Source organism: Sorex fumeus, unplaced genomic scaffold, assembly GCF_029834395.1.
Source record: "Sorex fumeus unplaced genomic scaffold, SorFum_2.1 ptg000233l, whole genome shotgun sequence".
NCBI lineage: Eukaryota > Metazoa > Chordata > Mammalia > Eulipotyphla > Soricidae > Sorex > Sorex fumeus.
In genome coordinates, this window is record NW_026606290.1 from 749419 (window position 1) to 773394 (window position 23976).

The window sequence follows — 23976 nt, forward strand, 5'->3', positions numbered from 1 at the left end:
CGGGCCCCCCGCCAGCCCCCCTCCACCGGCCTCGCTTGCCAGGGCCCGGGAAACAAAGGATGGAAAATCAGACAATTTTTCCCCTCAACTTGATCTCATCTTTTTCTCCGACGCCCCCACAGCTGGAGGTAGAATAGCGGGAGAGGAGCAAGTCAGGCAGGAAAAGTGTAACTTTGGGGCGCGGGCTGCCGGGAGCAGCGCGGGGCGCGCGGCGGCAGGGAATTGGGGTTGACCGCAAAGCTAATGACTGCGCGTGACCCCAGCAGGTGCTCCGGCGGGCCGAGCCGTCCCCGGGGTCTGCGAGGTTAATACTCCCAGGGGAGGGAAGAGAAGCCGAGCAAAAACCCATTTGAAAACGCATCAACCTTTATGTATATTTTTTCTCGGGTGCGTTGGGAAAATGTCTTTTGAGGCGGCGGGGGGGGGGGGCGTGCGGGGGGGGGGTTGCATCTGCCAGCGCCCGGCGATTCCCACAGCCGGCTGGAGGGGGCCGGTCTGTGGGCCACCCAGGGAGGGGAGGCTGGCGGCAGGGCACCTGGGGGACCCGGGCCCGGGATCCCAGCCCTCAGGCTGGGGGGCTTACAGACTTGCGCCCCCAAATCCCGTTAGGACCCCACCCAGGCAGCTCTGGGCATCCAGGACCATGAACCGTCTTTCTTTTTTGAGGGGTGTCGGCTGCACCCCAGCTCTGTGCTCAGGAGTGACCCCTGAATTCACAGCGGTGGTCACTGGGGTGCAAAGCCGGCCCTTAACCCAAACCATCTCTCCCTGTTTTGAACCCGACAATGCTGGGGGAGGCCTACAGCCAGTACCAGCAGGGCCTCTCTGGGAAAGGGGGTCCCAGAGCTCCCCCCTGGCTCTACGGACCCTCCCCAGGCCCACAGAGCGCAGGGCTGTGTCCAGGTGCCTCCCCGAGGGCACAGGGACAAGGGCCCCAAACCTGGGCCCAGGACACCCCGCGAGGAGCGTCCAGAGACCCCAGCTGAGGGCTGTAGGACCTGTCCGGCTGCGTGTCCCAGGGGCACAGGACCAGACCTGCCTCCCACCACACGCGTCCCTGCCCCCAGCGGCCTGGCACGTGAGTCCACCAGACTCGGTCCCCAGGGCCCGGGCACCACCTGCAGCCAACCAGGGCCCAGACAGGCCCGGGGGACCCTTTGCCGACGGCCAACAAGGCCGGGCAAGGAGTCTCTGCTGAATGTCAGGGTGACCCACTGCCCTTCGAGCCCACCTCTGGGGCACCTGTGCCCAGAGCGCCTGGCGTTCACCTCCCACCCCCAGGGGTCTCAGGGGGAGCCTTCCCACACATGCGTGGACGCGTCTCTCTCCGGGGCCCCGGGGGGAAATGATGCCAGCTCTGCCCAGGGTGCCCGGTGCCCGGCTCAGAAGACAGAAGAGTCTCTAAGCGCCCCCAGAGGTTCACTTCCAATGTCATCTGGGGGTGGGGGACGGGGAGCCGGGGGGTGGGGAGGGAAGAAAGCGCAGAGGGAGGCGGCCGAAGGGACCCTGAGGCAGGCCAAGGGGAAATCGCGGCCAATGGCCCATGAACGCGGGCGCGCGTGATCGATGCCCGCTCTCCGGGCCCAGGTAGGCCGGGCTGAATGCGCTCTGTCACCAGGCGAATGAAGTTAGAGCAAGTAAATTTCTCTCTTTCTCCACATTAGCTGCCTCATTGCCCTTCAATCGGCCCCACGGAGGCAGAAAATGGCTCCACCATCTGCCTCCCAACCTCCCGGCAGGTCCCGGGGGTTTTATTTTGGAGAGGGGGAGGGGACCCCCGTCCCTGAGCTCTGTCTCCCGGGATCCTTCTGGGGGGACCAGCAGGGCCAACCCCCCCCCCACCCCCCAGGAGGTGGCACCCGGGGACCAGAGTCCCCTGGGATGGAGCCTGCAGTCAGGGGCTGCTGAGTTCTGGCTCAGGGGGCCCTTTCCCGGGTTCCAGGACCCCACTGGGTACCCCGGGGCTGGGGGAGTACTAAGGTGCCCAGGTCTTACCCAAGAAAAGGACGCAGCTGCACAAGGAGGCTCAGAGAGGTTGAGCAACTCGCCCAAGGATGCACAGCAAGAAGTAGGGATTCGACTCAGCTTTCCCATGTCTGCCCTTCACAGAGTGACAATCCCCCGGAGCCCAGGGATGGGGCTGTGCCCAGGTCTTTCTTGCCTGTGAGGCCACAGCCATGGCCACTGCCTCAAGACTGTTCGAGGTGGGGCGGAGGGACCTGCCTCTGCTCTGCTCCGCACCCAGGGAGGGAGCCCCGGGCCCCTGAGGGGGTTTCTGGGAATAGTTCTGGCATGGGGGGGCGTGTGGGGCTGCCCCTGTGCTGACTGACTGGCTAATTATGGTGGCTGGACCCAGCGCCACGGGGTCAGCAGAGCATGAACTGGAAAACCCGCGGCCAGCAGGTGGCAGCCCGCGAGGCCATCAGCCCCCCGGGGGCACAGGGTGCCGGCCAGGGTGAGTGACAGTGGCGGGGGGCGGGGGGGCCAGTGGGGAGACCTGGGCTCCAACCGCGGGCCCCCTCCTAGCCTGGACGAGAGCGGGGGCCAGCGGGGCTGGGACTGGGGGGCACCCAGGGCGGTGGGTCCAGCCTGTCCCTCGGGGATCCGTTCGGGGGGACCCAGGACTGGGTGGGGGTCTCCAGCTCTCCCCACCGGCACCCAAACTACCCGGCAGCCTCCAGCTGGTCTTCTTGGACCGGCCCCCAGTTCCGCCAGCGGCCCAGCTGCTCAGCACCCCCGGCAGGGCGGTGGGCCCAGGAAAGGGGGCACATTCCCTTAGGGACAAAGAGCTGAGGCTGCCCTTGGCAGAGCTGGACCCCAGGCGGGCCCCCGGGGGACATTCCCTGATGCTGCGGGTGGCCCCGGGCTTGGGTGGGGGACACATCAGTGCTGGCGCCCCCCTCCCACAGTTCCACTGCTGTGCTCCCACCCCCCACTTACTCCGAGGGGCCCCAAGGGGCAGGCTCGCCCCTGCCCCCCCGTGAAATCTCAAATTAGGCTACAGAGACGTCGGCTGAGGCCTTGCCACAGAGCCCCCCACCAGATGCGCCGAGGCATGGGGCTTACCTTGGGGTTCTCCAGGATCCCAGCCTCGTAGCTGTGGGGGGAAGGCAGGGGGTCAGCAGGAGGGGACAGAGGGACCCAGCTATGCCCCGTCCCCAGCCGGTCTGCCCCTTTGTCTCGCCGGGTCCCTGCTGGGCTGGGCTGTGCCCACTCGAATGGCCGTGGCACTAACAGGTGTCCAGGAAGAGCAGGGATGTTCTGGCAGCCTGCTGGTCTTGGCCAGTCCCTGCTCTGCCTGGGGGCTTTGCTGGCAGATGCCCCCTCCTCCAGAAGCCCTCCTGGATTCCTCTGGGTATGGGGGGGGCCAGGACTCCCTCCCCCCACTCAGGCAGACAGGCCCTGGAGCCTGCTATGGGCGGGGGGGACGTGGTGGGAGGCCCAGCGTTGAGCCCATGGGATGGCCAGCTCACCTGATGTGCATCAAGTTCTCGTCCATGCTCCAGGGGCTCTTGGGGGTGACCGGGATGGGGATGCCGTGTTGCTGTGGGGAGACCGATGGGGGTGAGGCGGGCTGGGGGCTGCGTGCGGCTCCTTCCGGAACCTTCCAACACCCCAAATCCCTGGAGTGTGAGGGTCTGTCGAGGGTGGGCCAGGGCAGCACCCAAGACCCCACAGGCCGACCTTGGGGAAGGATCGAGTCCCAGAGAGACCCCCGGCCACCACCAAGGGGCACCGCAGCCCTGCACGCCCACCCGAGCCCAGCGCCCCCAAGGCCGGGTCCTGAGTGACTCGCCCACCGGGGCTCAGCCTCCCCTCCGGGTGCTGGAGGCATCTGGGTGGGGTGGGGACACCACCAACGGCCTCCCCCGCGCAGACTCTGCAGAACTTCCAGCCTTGGCTACCCCATCCTCCTGCCCTCGGAAGACCCCAGAGCCTTCCTGCAGCTCAGACTCATGAAGCAAGAACGCCTGGTCCCCCCACCCCGTCCCCCGGGCCCTAGACCTCGGGGGAAACCGACTCTCTAAGGAAAATTCCAGGATCCGTCTACTCTGCAGCTAAACCCCGTGGGCTGTAGGGGGCACGGCAGTAGAGGCCACTCAAAATTGGGGAACAGTTGTGCCCCCAAAGTCAGGGGGAGGCGGCCAGAGGAGGGGGCCTGTGGGGGGCGTGGCTGGGGCTGAGCTAGAGCCTCTCTTGGGGGTGGGGGCGGTGGGAGACCGGCCCCTTTCGGGGACCCACCAAACCTGCCAGGAGGGCGTGCATTTCTTTGCCGAGTCTGTGTGTGGGGGGAGGCAGGGTTCTCAGAACCCCGCTCACCTGAGACCACCCTGTGTCCGTGCTGAGTCTGGGCGGGGTCTCGGAAGCTGCACATTACTCTGGGTGCAGGGTCTGGGCGCCCCCAGTCCTCAAGGGTGCTCCGGGCTCCGTGCTGGCCTTCTGGGGGGGCAGGAGGGGACCCCACTCTCGCCTTCCCCTAACTTTCCTCTCCTGGAGGCTCTTTGGCCCAGAAGCACCTCCCAGGGACCCAGACACGACCCTGAAATAGAACTGCTGGGAATCGGAATCAAGGAGGCTGTGGGGTGTGTGTGTGGGGGGAGGGGGCCCTCCTGAGCCCCGGTTGCAGGCAGGACACGGGGGCGGGGAGAGAGAGTGGACGCTCCTCCGATTCATCCCCCGCAGGAGGAAACGCGCTCTGTGCGCTGGACCCTCAAGGAGCCGAGAGGGCGCCCCCCCCCAACAGCCGCAAGTGCCCCTAATAGCTCCGCTCACTGCCGGTTTGTTTGGCAACATATGGGCACCTCCTGAAAACTCCCCTCCGAAGAATAAAACAACAGATGGTGGAGGGGCGCTTTCCGCCGCACTCGGGGTCTTAATGGGATGCTGGCGCAGGGGCCGGGGCCGTCCCCGCCGCGTCCCCCGCCACGCGGCACCTTGGCTGCCGGGAGAGCGCGGCCCGCGCTACTGGCTGCTATTTAAAACCCTGAGCAATTTTCTGGTGCGTGCACCAAGCGGCTTTTCCCCCGTCTGATTGATTGAGGCTGTTTGTCAAGGGTTGACATCGAGTCGCTAAAAAGAAAGGTGCCCTGGGGAGCTGTAGGGATCTGGAGGCAAAACTTCTAATATGTGTGATTGCGACTTGCACTTCCCAGGGGCTGTTGTGCCTTTGTCTGCTCGGGCCGCTCGCCTTACCTGCCCCTGGGACAGGGACAGGGTGCATGCTCAGGGGTGCTGGGGGGCTGACACCCCGGGCTCCCACCTTACCTTGGCGTACTCCATCAGGTCGTTGCGGCCCTGGAAGCGGTTGTAGAACTCAGGCATCCTCCAGGGAGCGATGACCTGCGGGGAGTTGGGGGTCAGGGGCCAGGGGGCAGAACCTTTGCTCCAGAGCAGAGCCCTGGGCCCCAGCACTGCCAGGTGCAGCCCTGGAGGGTCCCAAGCGCCTCTCCGTGGCTTGGTGGGGGCAGCACTCCCTGGTCTGCCGGCATTGCGTCTCTGAGCCCAGCATGGAACCCCCCAGCCCCCTGAATGCTGCTGAACCCCCCGCCAGTACTCGAGTCCCAGCCTGCCGCTCAGAGAAACCCTGTCTGGCCACGGAGCCCAGGCCCTGGTGACGGCGACAGTCAGATGGGGGTGTGCAGCTAATGGGGGTGGAAAGGGCCCCAGACCTAGAGCCCCCAGAACCAATGCTCTCTGGTCCCAATCTGACTAGGGGGGGCCCCACCCTACCACCCCTGGCTCAGCCTCTGAAGACAAAGACTAGAAATTAGACAGTCTGGTCCCCTACAATAATAGATGGATGGATGGATGGGTGGGTGGGTGGGTGGGTGGGTGGGTGGATGGGTGGGTGGGTGGATGGATGGATGGGTGGATGGATGGATGGGTGGGTGCGTGGGTGGGTGGGTGGGTGGGTGGGTGGATGGATGGATGGATGGGTGGATGGGTGGATGGATGGATGGATGGATGCTGGGTGGATGTATGTATGTATGGATGGATGGATAGATGGATGCTGGATGGATGATCGATGGATGGATGGATGGAGAGATGGATGGATGATGGATGGATGAAGGGTGGATGATGGGTGGATGGATGATGGGTGGATGGGTGAATAGATGTGCGAATGAATGGCTAGATGGGTAAAGGTGGGTAGATGAATAGCTGGATCGATGGGTGGATGGACAGTTGGATAAGTGGATGGTACAGAGGTGAAGGATGGGTGGGCATGTGAGTAGAGGAGTGTGATGGTTAGATGACAGGTAGAGATAGCAGATGGGTAGGTGATGAGTGGGACGGATGGACAGATGATGGGTGGGTAGGCAGATGGGCAGAGGATGGATAAAGAGATGCATGGATGAAGGATGGGGAGACAGATGAACAGATGAGAGAAGGAAGGATGGGAGGTTGGATGGAGAGATGAGTGAATGCACAGACAGGCAGATGGATGAACTTATAAATGATGAATGATGGGTGGGTGGATGGAGAGACAGGAAGACGGATGAGTAGATGGTAGATGGGTACATGGATAGATGGACAGACAGACAGACGGATGGATGGATGGACAGATGGATGAAGGGTGCATCAGTAGACGAACGGATTATGGCGATCGGTCCAGGAAAGACACACGATGATTAGGGCTGGGGGGACCAAGGGGCACCATCCAGCATGTGGGGTGTCCTGTGCACACTGTCCCTGACTGTGGAAGCTTCCAGAACCTCCACGCTTCTATCCAAAGAACTTGGGCCCCAGCGCCCAGCCCCTCACGAAAAAGGACTAACACCTCACCTTGATCTGGGGCGCCAGGGAGTAGCAGGTGAGTTCGAAGCGGATCTGATCATTCCCCTGGAACACAGAAATGGAGGTGAGAACGGCTGTGGTCGGGCTGAGGGTGGCAGCGCCCAGAGGAACACAGAAGCCCATCGAAGGGGTGGCATGGGCAGAACGAGGTGGGGGGTGCTCGGATGCGGGGGGGCCTCGGGGGTAACTCAAGCAAACTGCTCCATGGGCAGTCAGGGCTCCAGCCAAGGTAGGGCGTGGTGCTGCGTGGACACAGGCATGGTGGGAGGGTGCCCACCCTCCCGCCCTGACCCTCCTGTGTGCGTGGGAGGATGTCGGCAGCACCCTGCAGAAGTGCCAAGGGCAGCGCGTGCAAGGCCGGAGCCGTGGGGGCTGCCCAGGTGGGCACTTGTCTCCCGATCTGTGCCCGAGACCCTGAGCACTCGCTGCAGGCAGGCTGAGGCGCAGAGCAGAGGGCTGGCCCGAGTGCGGAGCCCGGCCTGGCGTGGCTCACGGTGTGGTTGTTCTGCACTCTGAGACGGTGTCCACTGAGACAGCCGCCCCTGGACCCAGTAATCGGGGTGTGGTGTGAGGTGCTGGCCCTGGCCTGCCTGGTCACCAGCATGGTGGGAATGACAGAGCCTTGTGCCTTCTGCAAGAACCGATGGCGAGGAGCCGGGCAGGGGGAGGATTCTTTGTTGTTGCTGGCACCTGGCACCTGGCAGTGCTCAGGGCTGACTCCTGGCTCTGTGCTCAGAACTGACTCCTGATTCTGTGCTCAGGGCTGACTCCTGGCTCTGTGCTCAGGTCTGACTCCTGGCTCTGTGCTCAGGGCTGACTCCCAGCTCTGTGCTCAGGGATCACTCCCTGCTCTGTGCTCAGGGATGACTCTCAGCTCTGTGCTCGGGGATCATTCCCAACTCTGTGCTCAGGTCTGATTCCTGGCTCTGTGCTCAGAACTGACTCCTGGCTCTGTGCTCGGGGCTGACTCCTGGCTCTGTGCTCAGGGATCACTCCCAGCTCTGTGCTCAGGGATCACTCCCAACTCTGTGCTCAGAACTGACTCCTGATTCTGTGCTCAGGGCTGACTCCTGGCTCTGTGCTCAGGGGATGCAGGGGATCAAACCCAAGTTGACTGCATGCTAGGCTCGTGCCCTCCCCCTGTCCTATCATTCCAGCCCAGAACCTGCTATTTTCAAGAGTCTGGTCAGGGGCCAGAATAAGGAGCCCAGGAACAAGGCCCCACACTGAGGTCCTTTGGGAGCATCTGCATCCAGGGAGGAACTCCACCCAGTTTGCAGAAGGAAAGTGAAGCTCAGAGAGGTGAGGCCACTCTGCCAGGGTCACACAGCAGCAGGCCCACCCTGCCCCCAGGAAACCAGGTAGGGTCTTAGGAGACCCCGTCTGAGTTGGGGCACAGGGGGGCCCCTCAGTGCCTGTCTGGGGGTGCAACCCCCAGTCAGGAGCCCTGGGGCTAACTCACGGCCTTAACAACTGGCTCTTGGGGCTGGAGAGAGAGAACAGCGTGGAGGGCGCTTGATTTGCATGGGGTTGGCCCGAGTTCTGGTCCCCGGCACCACTTAGGGTTCTCTGAGTCCCTGGGGTGATCCCTGAGTGCAGAGCCAGGAGTGAGCCCTGAGCATCCCCTGACAAACAAGAACTGGCTCCGTGTCTCTGGGTCCGGCCGTCTTTCCCCCCACGGGGAGGGGGCCGGAGGGGCCGCCTGTCCCCACAGCGTGGGGACCCCCATCTCTCCCAGATGCACAGACCCTCCCAGAGACGGTCCGTGGCTCAGACTCGGGATAAGCACCCATCCCAGCTGTGCTTCCTCCCCAGAACCCCAGTGCACCACAGCCCCCCGACAGTCCCCCTAGATGGTGCCTGCACTGAGTCCCCCTTCCACACTGGGGTGTGGTGGGGCGGCGCTCTGGCCAGAGGGCAGGGGTGGACCCCAGCTTCCATGTGGGTTCCTGTGCCTACAGCCTGGGCGCCCCCGTTCCTGCTCCCCAGGGTGCCCCTGGCCCAGGCCGCCCAGTTGTGGGCCAGCCGGGAGGGGAGCTAGGCCAGCCTTAGGCCCCAGGCCCTGCCACCTGACTCTACCCGGCTCCCTCTTCCTGGGGACCCCTGCTGGAAAGTTCTGCGGCTACTCCCCACGCTGCCCAGGTTCCCCCAGACTCTGCTCTGAAGCCATCAACCCCCCCCCCCCCCAGGCCCCACCTACAGCCCAAACTGCACTTTTCTGGACCCCACCCAGGCCAGGCCCTCCCTGAGTCTCGGAAATTGTCTCTAAAGGCTGTTAAAGGTGCTCTCAGGAACTGTGCAGGGGAAACTGAGGCAAGGCATGGGAGTAAGCCTTGTCCACTGAATCCCAGAGGTGGCAAATCCAGGCAGGGGACCCCAAGTCTGACCCCACCCCCCCTTCATCCCCCCCACATATTTAGCATGACCAAGGGGACATCCCCAAGTCCCAAATGACCACAGATGCTCTTCTCAGAGTGAAGGACCCTGCGAACAAGGAGGGGTGGGGGCGGGGAGGGTGGGGCGGCGCCGCCAACGCCCCCAGAACGTCCCTGGGCCATCAGCCTTCCAAGGGCTCAAACCCAGACCTCGTGCGCCCTCTGGTGGCCAAAATGAGCAGTGCGTGCAGCTCTCCGGCGGCCTTGGGGGACCAGAGGGGCCTGCCTGGGACCCCCTCCCAGAACCCCCAAGACAAGAACACACCCACTGCGCGAAATGCAGCAGCCTCTTCTCCAGTTGTGGGGGTCCCTGCACAACCAGGATCTCCTGGACTCAGCTTGAGTCCCCCCCGGGACGGGGAACTCGCTGGGGTCCCTGCCCTTCACTCACACTCAGCAGAAGGGGCACTGGAGACTTGGTGGGGGCCGCAGGGGTAGTAGGGGGAGTGAGGAGCCAGCATGAGAACCTGGTGGCACTGCCCCGCCCCTGGGCTCCCGGCCCCCTCTTCAGTCCACAGCAGGTGGGGCCCCCCTGCCCAGCCCAGGAGGGCCCCAGCCAACCCCCACCCCGACTCCGCTCACACCGCTAATGCCAGCTTATTAGTGAACGCCAGCCCAGGCCTGTGAGGACGGGCTACAGCCAGAGCTGGGGGCCTTGCGGGCCTTCCCACACCCCCTAAGGCTGCCCTCAGGAAGGAGCTGACCCCCGCTGGCATGGGCCCAGCCGCGCCCGGAGACCAGGCACTACGAGTTGACTGCCCCTCTGCCCCGCGTGCCCTTCCCACGCCAGCTAAGGGTTCCCCGAAGCTCCCCTGGCATGCACCCTCTGGTACAGGCTCCCTGGGGTATGCCTAGCAAAGCCCCTCGCTGCTCTGGACCAAGGAGCTGAGGGGCGGGGCGGAGACACGGGGCGTGGGCGCGGCCACACTAAGCCCCGCCCCACCACGGCCCTCACCCTGGCCCCGCCCAGCCGGGGAGAAGGCAGTGACCGCTAGGTGCAGCCCGTCCTGCTTCCCCGGGCCCTTTCTGTGCAGTGGCTGGCACCTCTTTCTTGTCTTTCCCGCCTCGCGCTCCCCCAACCCCCCCGACACACAGGGCCGGGGGTCGGGGGCTGGACTTTCGGGGACTCACTGAGCGAGGACCTGAGGGTCAAATGCATTCTCAGGAAGGGAATGGGGGGGGCCCAGGGACGGCGCCAGGGAGGGGAGGAAGGAAGGGAAGGGCAGCGGTCGGAGGGCTGCATCCACAGCCCAAGGACAAGCCTAGAAGGACCCTGGACAGACCCCAAGCCCGCATCGGACCCTCCAGTGGCCTCCTGGCCCTGCGTGATCCTCATGGCAGGCCAGGCCCTGGACCCTGAGTCCATAGTTGGTCCCGCCCCGGGAAGCTGTCCAGGGACCTCCCGCTCTGCACTCGGGAAAAGGGGACGGGGCACAAGGCCACGCGGCTGGACCCAATCTCGCCACGACCCAGCAGGGTGGCGGCCTGGGCACTGCCTGGACTTCACCGTGACCTTGGCCGAGCCGTCCAGTCCTCACTGCCAAGTGTGAACAGGGTGGACGCCTCCACGGGCCGCACATGCAGTGCCCCCCCCTCCGCCACACACACACACGGCCACGCCGCAGAGCTCACAGGCAGCCACGCTGCTCTTCCCCGTCACACCGCCAACACGGCGACTGCTCTGCGGGACCCCAGAACCGGTATCCCTCCCTTCCTCGCCACCACGCCCGTCCTCTGCCTCACCTTCCCTGTGGCTCCATGGGACACGAACTTGGCGCCCTCCCGCTTGGCGATCTCCACCTGCTTGCGGGCGATGCAGGGCCTGGCGAGAGAGGTGCCCAGCATGTAGCGGTCCTCATACAGAGCGCTGGACTGCACGGCAGGCCAGATGAATTCCTCCACAAACTCCTTGCTGACATCCTCAATGAACACCTGGAGGGGGAAGGAGCGGGATATCAGCAGGACAGAAACCCCCTCCTCTGCCCCAGGCCCACACTGGCCAGCTCCCAGAAAGGCTGGATCCCAGCAGACATCACTGATCGACCCAGCACACACCTTGCGGCCCTCCTGGAGCCCAGCAGATGGTGCTGGTCCACCCTCGCCCACTGTCCTCCCGGCCTGGTCCCGAGCCCTCCCTGCACAACACGTGGAGGGTCTCCCTCTTCCTCGCCCACTCTCGGGTCCTGGGGAGTCCTCCTCTCCCCCTTGCCGGGGCAGGCCACCCAGCATTCCGCTGACCTTCCCGCCCTCACACTGCCTCGGTCCTGTCTTAGCTCTTAGCCACCCGGCAGAAACCGTCCCACAGAAGGAACCGGTTCCGGCAGGGCAGGTGAGCGAGCGGGTGACCTCCTCGCTGTCCCTGTCCACTTTTCTCGGGCCGCAGCCCTCACTCCCCACAGTGGCCATGACCCTGACGTGGACCCCACCCTGTCAGCTGCATGAGCTCAGCTCTAAGCCAGGCATGGACTTTCAGCGGCTCTTCCTGGTCCTGCTGGACGGCCGGGGGCGGGGGAGCCTGGGCGAAGGCCAGAGAGAGGAGGGGTGCGGGGAGAGGGGGTCATTGAGGTAGGAGCGGATTCGCATGCATGGAGGCATCAACGGCGGAGAGAGGGGCCGAGAAGAGTGGGCAGGAAGGAGGTGCAGGATGGAGACTGGCGACGGGGCAGCAGAAGAGCGAAGGGTTGGCATGAGGACACCCGCACCCGCCACAGGAGGTCGTGGACCCAAACTGTGGAAGCAAAAGGACCCGAGAGAGGGGGTTGCAGAAACGCCCCCTCCCAGATCAGAGGCTTCACTGCAAGGGGCCGGGGTGGGGGGGAAGGTAAGGCACACGCAGCTGACCCCGAATCAATCCCTGGCACTGTCGCTGGGGACCGCCCTCGGGGCCCTGGCACTGCCAGGAGGGCCTGGGAATGCCCAGTGGGCCGGTGGCCCCTCCTGCTGACCCAGCCTGGGTGACGGCACTTGGTCACCACAAAACAAGGTAACAAAATCGCTTCTGCTGGGGCCCTGCCCCTGCCCCCTGTCCCCTGCCATCCCAGCGGACACCTTTTTGGCTCCAAGCTTCAGCGCCTTCTTCTTGGCTTCTTCGAAGTCCTCCTTCTGGCCGATATTGGCCTGGAAGCAGAGGCCCAGTCAGAGGGGGCGAGGCGGGGGCGGGGAGGGACCCCAGAGCCGAGTTTGGCAGCCACCACCCAAGGAAGGAGGCGAGAGGGCACGGCTGGCCGAGGTCTCTCTCCAGAGCCCTGGGGCTCAGCTGCGTGACCCGGAGCGGTTTCTAAGGACGAGCTAGGGTGGCCTGGGCCCCGCTGCCCGGTGAGTCCCACACCGGCACTACCCTGGAGGGCAGTTCCCCTCCAGTTCATCTGTCTCTCCCCGCCCGCTCCCCCAAAGCTGGGGCCAGGCTGGCCCGTGACTTGGCGCCCGGCCCTGCCCCAGGTCCTGGGCTCACTGGCTGCTGGCTGTTCCCTGGCAGATGCTGTGCTGGAAGCTTCCAGAGCCCCAGTGCATGTGTGTCTGTGAGGACACTCAGATTGGTGGCAGCTCGTGGAGGAGGTTGGGGGGTGGGGAACGGATGGAGGACCATCAGCGCCAGGAGGGGCGAGGCCCTAGGGGCCACGGTGGCCGAGGCGGGGGACAGCCGGGCTGGGCTCACCAGGTAGGCGATGACGTCATAGCCCTGCTCCTTCAGCCACACCAGGATGCAGGAGGTGTCCAGGCCGCCGCTGTAGGCCAGGACCACGGAGCCTTTGCCCGACATGTCTGTGTGAGGGAGGGGGCACGTTGGGGCGAGCAGGGCACGGCCGGCCGCTCCTCCAGCCACCGCACCCCTGCCCCAGGTTGCACTCCACGTGCACAGCCCTGCCCATGGGTGTCCCAGAACACTGACCAGGCGGGGGGGGGGGGTCAGATCCCACTTGCATCCCCCAAGTCAGGGTACAGTGTTGGGCCCAGAGCTAGTGGCAAGACAGGAGGGTGTTGGACACCAGATCACAGCCCCCCGGACCTCCTAGCCCGCCCTCGGACCCACGAAGAGGGGCCTTGTGGGCTGGGGGCCGAGCAGAGGCACAACTGCAGGGGCCGTCTGTGCATCTGTGGGAGCATCTGGGTGTCTGAGGGGGTGTCTGTGTATCTGTGGGAGCATCTGTGTGGGCATCTGGGCATCTGTGGGGGCGTCTGTGTGGGGTGTCTGTGTCTGTGAGGGCATCTGAGTATCTGGAGGTGTCTGAGCATCTGTGGGGGCATCTGTGAGTCTGCGGGTTCTGTGTGTGTGTGTATGTGTGTGTGTGTGTGTGTGTGTGTGTGTGTGTGTGTGTCTGCGGGGGCATCGGCCTGAGAGTTTGTGATCTGTGTGTGTGTCTTGGGGGATCTGTGTATATATTTGTGGGGTCTGGATGAGGTGTCTGTGTCTGGGGGTGTCTGTGTGGGTGTCTGTCCGTGTCTGTTTGTGGGGGTCTTTGTGGGAGCCTGGGGGGGTCAGAGGCAGAGCCCAAATCTCCCCCTTCCCTGGGCCGCTGAGCCTCGCCACACTGGGCATGTCCAGACGTCCGCAGGCCAACACCTCAGAGAGGACCGTGAGACACTCAATCAAGTGCTCAGAGAGTAGCCCCCTCCGGCACCCCCCACCCCTGCCCTCCTGGGGCACTGAGTCAGAGCGGGCTGGGGAAGGCCGTGGGCTCCCCCCACAGATCCACAGGAGCCCCAAAGGCCCGTCTACACCACAGTGACCAGGGCCTGGGCCTGTGGGGACAGCTGGTGACCCTGGTGCCCAGTATCCAGGCCGCTGGTCCTGCCCACTAGGGACCAGGCAGGGAATGTTGAGTGGACAGTGAGTCGGGGCGGTGCTGCGGTGCCCACCACGCTGCCCTCCCTGGCTCCCAGGGAACCCTGTACCTGTGACGGAGGGTGTTCCGGTGCCCGGACTCGGTCTTCACAGCTCAGCAAACCCTGCAGAAGGGGAGAAGTTCAGTGGCCTGCACGGGCCTCTGCCCAGCCTTCACGGCTACATGCAGGTGTGCACATGTGGATGTGTGCATGAATGTGGGCATACATGTGCACTTGGGCCATGCACACCCGTGTGTTGTATGTGCACAGTGCATCGTAGTGTGTTGCATGCGTGCACATGTCGGTATATGTGGAGTGGGTATATATGTGATGTGTGTATGTGCGTTGTGGTGCATGTGTGTGCATGGGTGCTGCATGTGTGTTGCATGCGTGTGCTGCATGTGTGTACGTGTGCTGTGTGCATGTGTGCTGCCTGTATGTGTGCATGGGTTCTGCATGCATTTGCATGTGCACATGTGTACATATGTGTACATGTGTGTACTCATGCGTGCAGTGTGTGCATACATGTATGCTCGTGTGTGTGTGTGGTTCTGGAAAACCAGGCATCTGCTACTAGAATTTCCAAGACCCCGAAGCTGCAGCCCGAGCTGAAGGAGAACGAGGCTGCGAGCTTTGTGGGGGTTGGGGACAGGGAAGCAGAAACAGAAACATCTGCTCAGCAAAGCGTCTGCAAAGTGCGGGGCACAACCTGTCCCCTGTCCCGGCCCACTCTCCTCCGGCTCTCAGGACCCTCACAGCCACACCACAGGAACCCTTCCAGCCCACCATGCCAGGACCTGCCTCCTGCTGGGGGGAAGGGTGTGGCGCCGTGCAGAGCAGAGCAGACGGCCACGCCCTGCCAGCCACACAGCTCCTGGCACTGGCCCAGCCATCCTGCAGAGAGACATGCCGCCGGGAGGACGGGCAGGTGCCAGGTACCTACGTGGCTGGACATGGTTGGCAGAGCAGGTGGCAGAGACCCCAGCCGCAGCAAACATGCCAGGGCAGCCCAGGCACTAGGAAAACCCCAGAAACAATGAGCAGGGCGTGGAGGATGCTCAAGAGGCTTGTGGCCTTTCCCCCGGTGGCCATGATCTCCTGGGCGGGGTGGCGGGGGGCCTGGGAGGTGGGGGCACTTGCCCAGCCCGGAGCTGGTAAAGGCAACCACGGCTGACGGCAGACACATGCTCTTGAAGGGTCTGAGCGCTGATCTCCTGGTGTGTGTGGGTGTGTGTATGAGTGTGTGAGTGTGTGTATGTGTGAGTGTGCGTGAATGTGTATGTGTGTGTATGTGTGTATGTGTGAATGTGTAATGCAAGAGTATATGCAAGAGTGTGTGTGTGAGAGTATGTGTAAGTATGAGTGAGCGTGTGTGTGTGTGTGTGTGTGTGTGTGTGTGTGTGTGTGTGTGGTGGGGTTGAATCTCTCTCTATGCTCTTTCCAGAAATCAGAATCGAATCCCCCAGGGTCAGTGTAATCCCCAGCCTTCTCCGGGCTGTGGTCATCTGAGGCACCTCTGTCCGCCCCCGGTGCTGACCCGTTCACTCTGGCTTTCACAGGCCCTGTGGACCCTCCCAGGCCCTAGGAGTGCTCTCCAGTCCTCGGCACTGCTTGGCTCACCGGCACCCGGGTAGCAGAGCGCAGCTGAGATTCCAGCTGCGTCCAGGAGGTGCCGCTGTCAGGACCCGCCTGGGCTGACGCCGGCCAGGCAGGGCGTTTCGTCAGCCCGGCTCAGGGTGGGGGCGCAGACCCACCGGCAGGGAGGGACCCTCCCTCCCGCCCCAGGCGTCAGAGAAGGCCCTGAGGGCGGGTCAGCCTCGGCCCTGCCCGCGGCCGCTCCCTGCCAGGAGTGACCCTCGATGCAGAGTCAGGCGTGAGCCCTGTAGCGCCAACACTCTTCTTAAAAAAAGAAACAGAAAGAAAGGGGGAGGAAAAGGCCCTGAGGTCGGCGGGGGACGGCGAGGCCAGGCGGGCGCGCGTCACGCAGCCAGCAGGTCCGGGAACTGGTTGATTGTCCCGGGTCTGGAGAACGAGTCTGTGGGGGTGGGGGGCGGGTGGAGGGGAGGGGAGAGAGGGAGGCCCAGTACTGCCCAACGGCTGAGATGAAAGACGCCCCCTGCCCCCCAGGAAGAGGCCCGAGGAGTCTGGACCGTGGGTGTGGGGTCTGAGTGTGTGGATGCGTCCCCCGAACCCGCCCAGCCAGAGCAGGGCACGTGGGTGCCCAGGGAGCCGTGCTCCAGGTGGGGGCTCTGCAGACCCGAGGCTCAGCCCCGAAGCCAGCGGTCCTAGAGGTGCTCCCACCCCCAGCCCCCGTCCAGGCTCTCTGCCCAGAGGGGCGGCCCCTGGTGCAGAGGGAGGGGCTTCAGAACAGTGCCAGGTGTGGGCAATGCCCTGGACTCCATCCCCAGAACCTCATGGTTCAGACCCGAGAGCACTGCCTGGAGTGGGTCCCTCGCCTAGTGTTGGGGGCCGTTGTGCCACTCCTGGCTGTACGCAGGGACGACTCCTGGTTCGGTGCTCAGGAGACTATGGGAGTGTGGGGGGGTCAGACCTGGACGAAGCACCCTTCCTCCTGTACTAAGCCCCCGCAGGAACTTCTTAGGTGAGTTCAGGGCAAGGCCAAAGCCCCCAGTGGGGGTGCGTGCGGCAGCCTTAGCCACGGGCTCCCCCAACATGGGCCCCGGGGGAGCCCCTGAGCTCCACCAGGTGTGGCCCCAAAGCAACAACCCAAAATTCCCCATTTGGGGCATTTACTGCCCGTCTACCTCTCCAGACAGGATCTAAAGCGAGAGGGCCCCCCCAACCCCCTGCACCCCAAGGTGAGGCTGGCCCGGGCAGCAGTGAATGGACCGGGTCTCCAGCACAGCCCTTCCTGCAGCCCGAACTGTGCCAGTTGCCAGGTGGAGAAAGGGGGGCCCAGCCTGGCCATGGGGGTGGGGGCGGCATTGGCTGCTGGACTCCGACCGTCTTTCCGGTCACCTGGGCAGGTGGCGGGATCAAAGGCCAGGGCCTATTTGATCCAACCTGGGGGGAAGAACAGGTTTGTTCCTGCCCGAGATGGGCCGCCAGATTGCGGGGCCCGGCGACGCCCCACTTCCCGGATGGGAACACTGAAGTGCTGCGGGTCACTTTCCCTCCTCGTGCCACGCGCCTCCTTCGCGGCCAGCGAACCTCTCCGGGGTGCGGACGGCAATCGCCCTGGGCACAGGGACCCGTCCTGCCCGCCGCCGCCGCTTCTGCAAGCCCCGAGAGGAGCCCCTCAGTGCGGGGTAAACTGAGGCTGGGGTGGCCCAAACCCCGGAGCCAAGGAGGGCTTGAAATTCTGGATTCGGCAGAGGAAGAGGAGGGCCGGGCTCTCCGCCCGGCGGGTGGGGGTCGCTGCGGAGCGGGGCGGGAGCCCAGGAGGAGCTCGGGGCGCGCGGGGGCCAGCAGCGGACCTGCTGCCGGGCCGGCCACCAGCGTCTGCGCCAACGGGCCCGCCGCGTCCCCGGCCCGGAGCGCGCGATCCCTCCCCACGGCCCCCTCGGCTCGCCCGATCCCTCCCCACGGGCCCCTCGGCTCGCCCGGGGGCGCCTTACCGGGTCGCGGGAGGCGGTGACAGGCGACGCAGCAGGGCCGCTGGCTGCGCGCAGCCCGGGTTATAAGCACCGAGCGGGGGGCCGGTCCGGGGACACGTGGGGGGGGCCCCGCGCGGTCAGGCCCCGCCCCCACCCCGCCGCCCCGCCGCCCCGCGGCCGCGGGGTGGGCGGAGGCCGGACGCCCCGCCCCCTCCCACCCTCGACCCCGCCCCCCGGCCCAGCCGCTCAGCGGCCGCGGCTGCGGGGTGGGTGGAGCCTGAATGCCCCGCCCCTTCCCACCCTCGACCCCGCCCCCGGCCCGGCCGCTCAGCGACCGCGGCCCCGGCTGGTGGGCGGAGCTTGGACGCCTAGGCCCCGCCCCTTCCCCGACCCCATCCCACGCCCCGTCCCAAGGGCCGGCGCACCCTCCCTCCCCAGGGCGCACTTGGCAGGGGGCCCCTGTGGCCGCGCCTCGGAGTGACTGAGCCCTGGGCAGCGGGCAGGAACTGGCTGTCGGGCCCTGGGGGTGCTGGCAAGGCCTCAAAGTCCCTCCTTTACCCCCACGCCAGCCCGCGAGCCGAACTCTTTGGTACAAATGAGAAACCGGAGCTGGAGGCGGCTCCGGAAGGCAGGGTTTCACACTCACAAGCCCCCCACGCCTGCAGGACTCTTCCCCAATAAGACTATTAGACTAGGGACGCGGGAGGGGGATGCTCACGGGTGCAGCTTCTTGCTGGCACCAGAGCAGAAGTCGTGACCCCACTGGGTCTCCAGAAGGCTCTACCTGCCTGCCCCTGCACCCCAGATCAGCTTTCACGCCCCAACCAGTCGGGGCTGCAAACTCGACCCAGTAAAACTGCTGCCAGACAGATCATGGGGCTGCCTCTGGCCCAAGCGAGGGGACTTCTAGAGCCTCGACGTGAACTCTGAGGTAGCCATCTGGTCTGCCCTTCCCCCATCTTGGAGAAGGGGGTTGTTAGCGAGGGTCCTGAGACCCTTCCAGCACTGGGGAGCAGCCAGGGGAAAGCACCCAGCTGCGGGGGTCACTGGGTTTGGGCTTGACCACTCCCCCATCCCCCTCTTGTGTCCCCTCTCTCTCCTTTAGGGGTCAGTTCCCCCCTCTGCAGGGCCTTTATGGAGAGAAAACTCCCCAGAGCCAATGCAAGATCAGGTCGAAGTCCCAGTGCGCTCCTTGGTCTCTGACCCGCAGAAGGGGCCACGAGGGTGGGAGTCCCCTATGAGACCCACAGGGCTGGGCACCTGCAGACATCTTTCTACCAGGAGTTAGTAGGTGTGGTCCCCCTGCCTCTTTGTCCACTCCGAGGCTCCCTCTGGGCCAGGAGCTACTCCCAGTTCAGTGCTCGTATTGCTCCAGGAACCATGCAGTACCAGGGTTCAGTCCCAGACCTCCCATGTGCCACGTGTGCTCTCCAACCCTCAGAGCTAACTCCCAGCCCCTCATGCCTTTTGTTGGTTTGGGGAGGGAGTCCTACTTGGAGTGCTTGGGAGTTACTCCTGGCAGTGCTCTGGGGGACCCAACCCGGGTCTCCCAGATGCAAGCTCCGCTCCTCACCCCATCTCCCTGGCCTTCTTCCTGCCTTCATGCCGGGCTCTCAGGATGCCACTGCCCTTGCAGAAAGCTGGGGAGGTCCAAATAGAAAGGGTGGGGATCCCCCCGTTGGAATTATTACAGAGATGGTGGTGAGGGAAATCATCCTGTTATTCGTCGATTGCCTCGAGCAGGCCCCAGTAACGCCTCCTTCATCCTAGCCCTGAGATTATATTCAAGGCTCTTTAGGAGAATGAGACCCATCGTTGTTACTGGTATTTGGCATATTGGGTACGCCAAGGGGAGTTTGCCAGACTCTACCCTGTGAGGGAAACTGAGGCCGTAAGGCCTGATGTTCCTCCCCCAGCTCTCCAAACTCAGCAGTGACCCCCAAGGAGCCCCATTCCCCAGACTTAGGAAGAGATCGAGGAGGCAGTTGGGGCCTTGCCAGCCTAGTTGGGGTGGGGGAGGCGTGGCGAACGATCAGCATTTCCCCAGACCCCTGGGTGGCCCTGCGCCCTGAGCCCCACCCTTTGCATCTCCTTCAGGGGTTTCTGTTGCCCTGGCTGGAGGTGACCATTCCCGTCAGCCCCGCTTTTCTCCTGAGCACAGAGAGGCGGAGGGGGCACTGGTAGTGGGTGTCCAGGCTCTGTGGCCTCTGCCCACTGCTCTGGCAGGGGGAGCCGAGTGCCCCAGGGCCACGGGCTGGGGGACCTTTACTCCCTGCGGCAGAGATGGCTCCAGCCCAGGGAATTGTCCCTTCCTGACGTACAGCCACTGGGGACAGGAGGGCTGTGAGGTCACAGTTGTCTTGGATGAAAAACAGGGCTACCGGCAGGGCTGCCAGGGCACGATCAAGGTGACAGTGCCACACCTGGATGACCTGTCTTCTGTGGGCACCTGACCCCCAACATCTGCCAAGTGCATGCATCCTGTCCCCCCACATGGGGCGCAGTCAAAGGGGCTCCCTCCCCTGAGACTGTTACATCCTCCCTTGTACCCACACACCACACACCCCGGGGTGGCACCGCTGAAGATGGGGAAACTGAGGCCCTGGAGTCGAGAGTCCGTATCTTTTTTTTTTTAATATTAATTCTGAATTTTATTTTCTCTACTGTTCTATTTTTTTTCTTTTTGGGTCACACCCAGCGATGCACAGGGGTTACTTCTGGTTCATGCACTCAGGAATTACTCCTGGCCGTGCTTGGGGGACCATATGGGATGCTGGGAATCGAACCCGCGTCGGGCCACGTGCAAGGCAAACACCCTACCAGCTGTGCTATCACTCCAGCCCCAAGAGAGTCTGTATCTTCTAACCGTGATCCCGCACAGCCCTTCCTCCTTCTCCCGCGCCCCTACTCTGGCCTGCCACCCCTTTTCCTCGGCTCGGCTTGTAGCAGTGGCCTCCTGGTTCGATTCCTCACTTCCTCCCGTTCTGTCCCGGCCCGGCCAACAGCGACAGCTTCTTGCAAGGTGGCGTCACCGCCCTTCAGGGCCAGGACTCGTTTCTCCTCCTTACCCGCTTCTGGGGCTGGGGGGTGGGGGGGACAGCAGCTGAACACGGTCCCTTCCTGGTGGCGCATGCGCAGACCCATCTGTTAGGAATCAGCGCTAATTCCACGCCACTCGTTGCAGAGAGCGTCAGGTGTCTTTCTTGACGTTTGAGGGCTACACTTGTTATGCTCAGGACTGAGTCCTGGCTCTGGGCTCAGGGATCACTCCTAGTGGGACTTGGGGAACCATCTGGGATGCGGGGGATAAAACCCAGCATGGCCAATGGGCACGGCCAGCGCCTTCCCCGCTGTGCTCTCTCTCCGGCCACTGGAGCAAGCCTCGAAGTCAGGCATCTTCCAAACGTTCTCTGCTTCCAAGCTGTATCGGAGCAGGTCCAGCTCCTTTGGTTTCTGTATCAATTGTAACAGCAGTTAGTTACTTTGTATAAAAAGCCTGTTGGGATTGACGTTACAATAAATCTCTACATCAGGGAGTTGGGAAGGGAGACAACACAGAGTTCTTTCGTCTCTGAGCATGCTAAAGTCTTTGTTTTTATCTTCTTAACATTTCCATCATTAAAAAAAGGGGGGGCTGAAGCGATAGCACAGCGGGTAGGGCGTTTGCCTTGCATGTGGCTGACCCGGGTTCGATTCCTGACATCCTATATGGTCCCCTGAGCACCGCCAGGAATAATTCCTGAGTTCAGAGTCAGGAGTAACCCCTGAGTATCAACGGTGTGACCCAAAAAGCAAAAAAAAAAAAAAGAACACCTGGGGGGCTGGAGTGATAGTACAGTAGGGAGGGCATTGTCTTGCATGCGGCTAACCCAGGTTCGATCCCTGGTACCCCATGTGGTGCCTGGAGCTCACCAGGGGTGATCTCTGAGCACAGAGCCAGGAGTAAACCCTGAGCACCCCTGAGTGTGGCCCCCAAACAAAAACAAACAAACAAACAAAAAACAAGCAAACATCTTCAAACTTTTTATTCAAGGCCTGGAGAGATTATCTGTAAGATTTACTCTGACCGAATGCTTCTGGCTGATGAAATAGCGACACATAATAGCGACACGTTCCCAGAATCAAGGATCATCTGGGCATCCCCAGCCTGCTACCCCCAGGCTGCAGTCCATGTTTCCTTACAAGGGTACCACCCCCACTGGTCTCTGTTCTTCCCCCCCTCCCCCCCACCCCCGCCCAAGTCAACTTAAAATCCTGCTTAGGGCTCAGCTCTAGCCCAGACTCACCAGAGATCGCAGGGTCTGCCCAGGGGCGCACCCCGATAATTTCTCCTGTTTCTTCGCTTTACCTGTCTCTGACCTTCTGTTTGTGCGGGGTGAAGTCTACGACTTTTCACTATCTCAAGGGGCTGGAGTAAGGCTTGTCTTCCAGGAAGCCCAGGTTTGATCCCTGACACCTCCTGGTTCCCTGAGCACTGCCAAGAGTTCCCTCCAACCGAGTCAAGGGTAGCTCCTGAGCACTGCTGGGTGGGTAGCCCCAAACCCAAACCAAATCCCAAATCAAAATACCACAAAAAGGCCATTTCTTCAAAAGCATTAATTGCTAATTCCATGAGCTATGACTAAGAAACTCAAACCTGTTCACCTGTCGAGGCTACATTTCGGGGGTGGGAGGGTGTTCATTTGTAGGGGCTTCAACTTTGTTTTGTGCGGGGAGGCCACAACTAGCGGTGTTCAGGGCTGACTCCTAATTCTGTGCTCAGGGATGACTCCTGGCAGGGCTCAGGGGACCATATTTGGTGCTGGGGATAGAACCTGGGTTGGCTGTGTGCAAGGCAAGTGCCCTACCTCACCTCTTGCTCCAGCCCTCAACTTTTCTCTTAAATCTGAGCTGTATCTCCGAGGAAGTGTTGCAATACTAGTGCCCAGACATCTGTGGAACTTCTTTACTGGATATGAAATCCCAAATGAGAATTTTTTTTTTCAGTACTGCCTAAGAAACCCAAGACATCACACATAAAAGACAAGTTTTCTACCACTGAGTCGCATCCCCAGCTTGAGAACATTTTTAGGGTCTAGATTTACAGCAGAGCCATAGATCCTGCAGGGGATGAAGTGAACCAGGTTGGGGCTGGAGAATGCCCCATCCCCACCACGTTGGTTAAAAAAAAAATGTGACAGTTATGTGAGAGGTCAGGGTTGATAGTATCAGTGTTTTGTACTTGAAGAGAGAAGGCTTCTTGGGGTCACAGTCTGGAGAGGTTTGCCTTACTGGTACCCCTTGGCGACTTGCCAGATTGAGACCCTCTGCATGCAGGCACCCAGGTGTTCTGTGCAGAGAAGGCCTGGCAGGAGGGGATGCTTTGGCATGTAGTATGGGAGTCCCCAGGTCAGTGGACATGTTCAAAGGTCCACAGGGGCCCCTGTCTCCAGGCATTGATGGTTTTCAGGGCATGACTCTTGCTATTTTTTTTTTTTTTTGCTTTTTGGGTCACACCCAGCGATACACAAGGGGTTACTCCTGGTTCATGCACTCAGAGGTTACTCCTGGCCGTGCTCGGGGGACCATATGGGATGCTGGGAATTGAACCTGGGTCGGGCCGCGTGCAAGGCAAACGCCCTACCCGCTCTGCTATCACTCCAGCCCCCAGACTCTTGTTATTTTTTGGCAAGTGCATTTCTGTAGCACTGTAGCACTGTCCTCCCGTTGTTCATCGATTTGCTCGAGCAGGCCCAGTAACGTCTCCATCGTGAGACTTGTTGTTACTGTGTTTGGCATATTGAATACATCGCGGGGAGCTTGCCAGGCTTTGCCGTGTGGGTAAGATACTCTCGCTAGCTTGCCAGGCTCTCCAAGAGGGGTGGAGGAATTGAACCCGGATCAGTGGGCCGGCTGCACACAAGGCAAACGCCCTACTGCTGTGCTAAGTTTCTTCTTCACATTTCTAAGTGCATTTCTAAGTATTTCGAAATTTTAAAAAAATGTTGTAAATGATGTTTTAGATTTTTAGTCCAAAGTGTCTTTGATTTCTATGTGGACCCTCACAGAAAGAGGCAGTTTTGCTTTTCGTTTTATTATCTCTGTGCCTTTTTTTTTTCTTGCCTTATCGGGAGACCAAGGAAGGACAATACAGTGTTAGTGAGAACAGATCTCCGTGCCTCCTGTTACTGCGAATAAGAGGCTTCTGTCAAACTCTTTGTCTGCATGGACCAAAATCTTCATGGGGCTTCTTTAAATTACAAAGGTGGTGACACACTGGCTCCTGGAATGTCAGGCCCACTTCACCTCCCTGGAAGACTTGGAATACTAATACCCCAAGGAATAAACACATCAATGAAGTTGACTTTTGAATTTTTCTGAAAAAA

General features: G+C 62.3%; 1 protein-coding gene across 1 annotated transcript in view; it reads right to left on the reverse strand.

Moving 5' to 3' along the window:
- Positions 1-17709, reverse strand: part of ASS1 (argininosuccinate synthase 1) — a 32818-nt gene extending 15109 nt beyond the window's left edge. The window contains exons 1-9 of the mRNA XM_056108921.1: positions 17633-17709; positions 14124-14177; positions 12886-12992; positions 12279-12347; positions 10974-11162; positions 6784-6840; positions 5266-5340; positions 3474-3544; positions 3067-3097 (exon numbers count right to left, since the gene is read on the reverse strand). Coding sequence (XP_055964896.1) covers positions 3067-3097; positions 3474-3544; positions 5266-5340; positions 6784-6840; positions 10974-11162; positions 12279-12347; positions 12886-12990 — 597 coding nt within the window. The 5' untranslated portion in view covers positions 12991-12992; positions 14124-14177; positions 17633-17709. The remainder of the gene's footprint in view (positions 1-3066; positions 3098-3473; positions 3545-5265; positions 5341-6783; positions 6841-10973; positions 11163-12278; positions 12348-12885; positions 12993-14123; positions 14178-17632) is intronic.
- Between the last annotated feature and the right edge of the window lie 6267 nt (positions 17710-23976).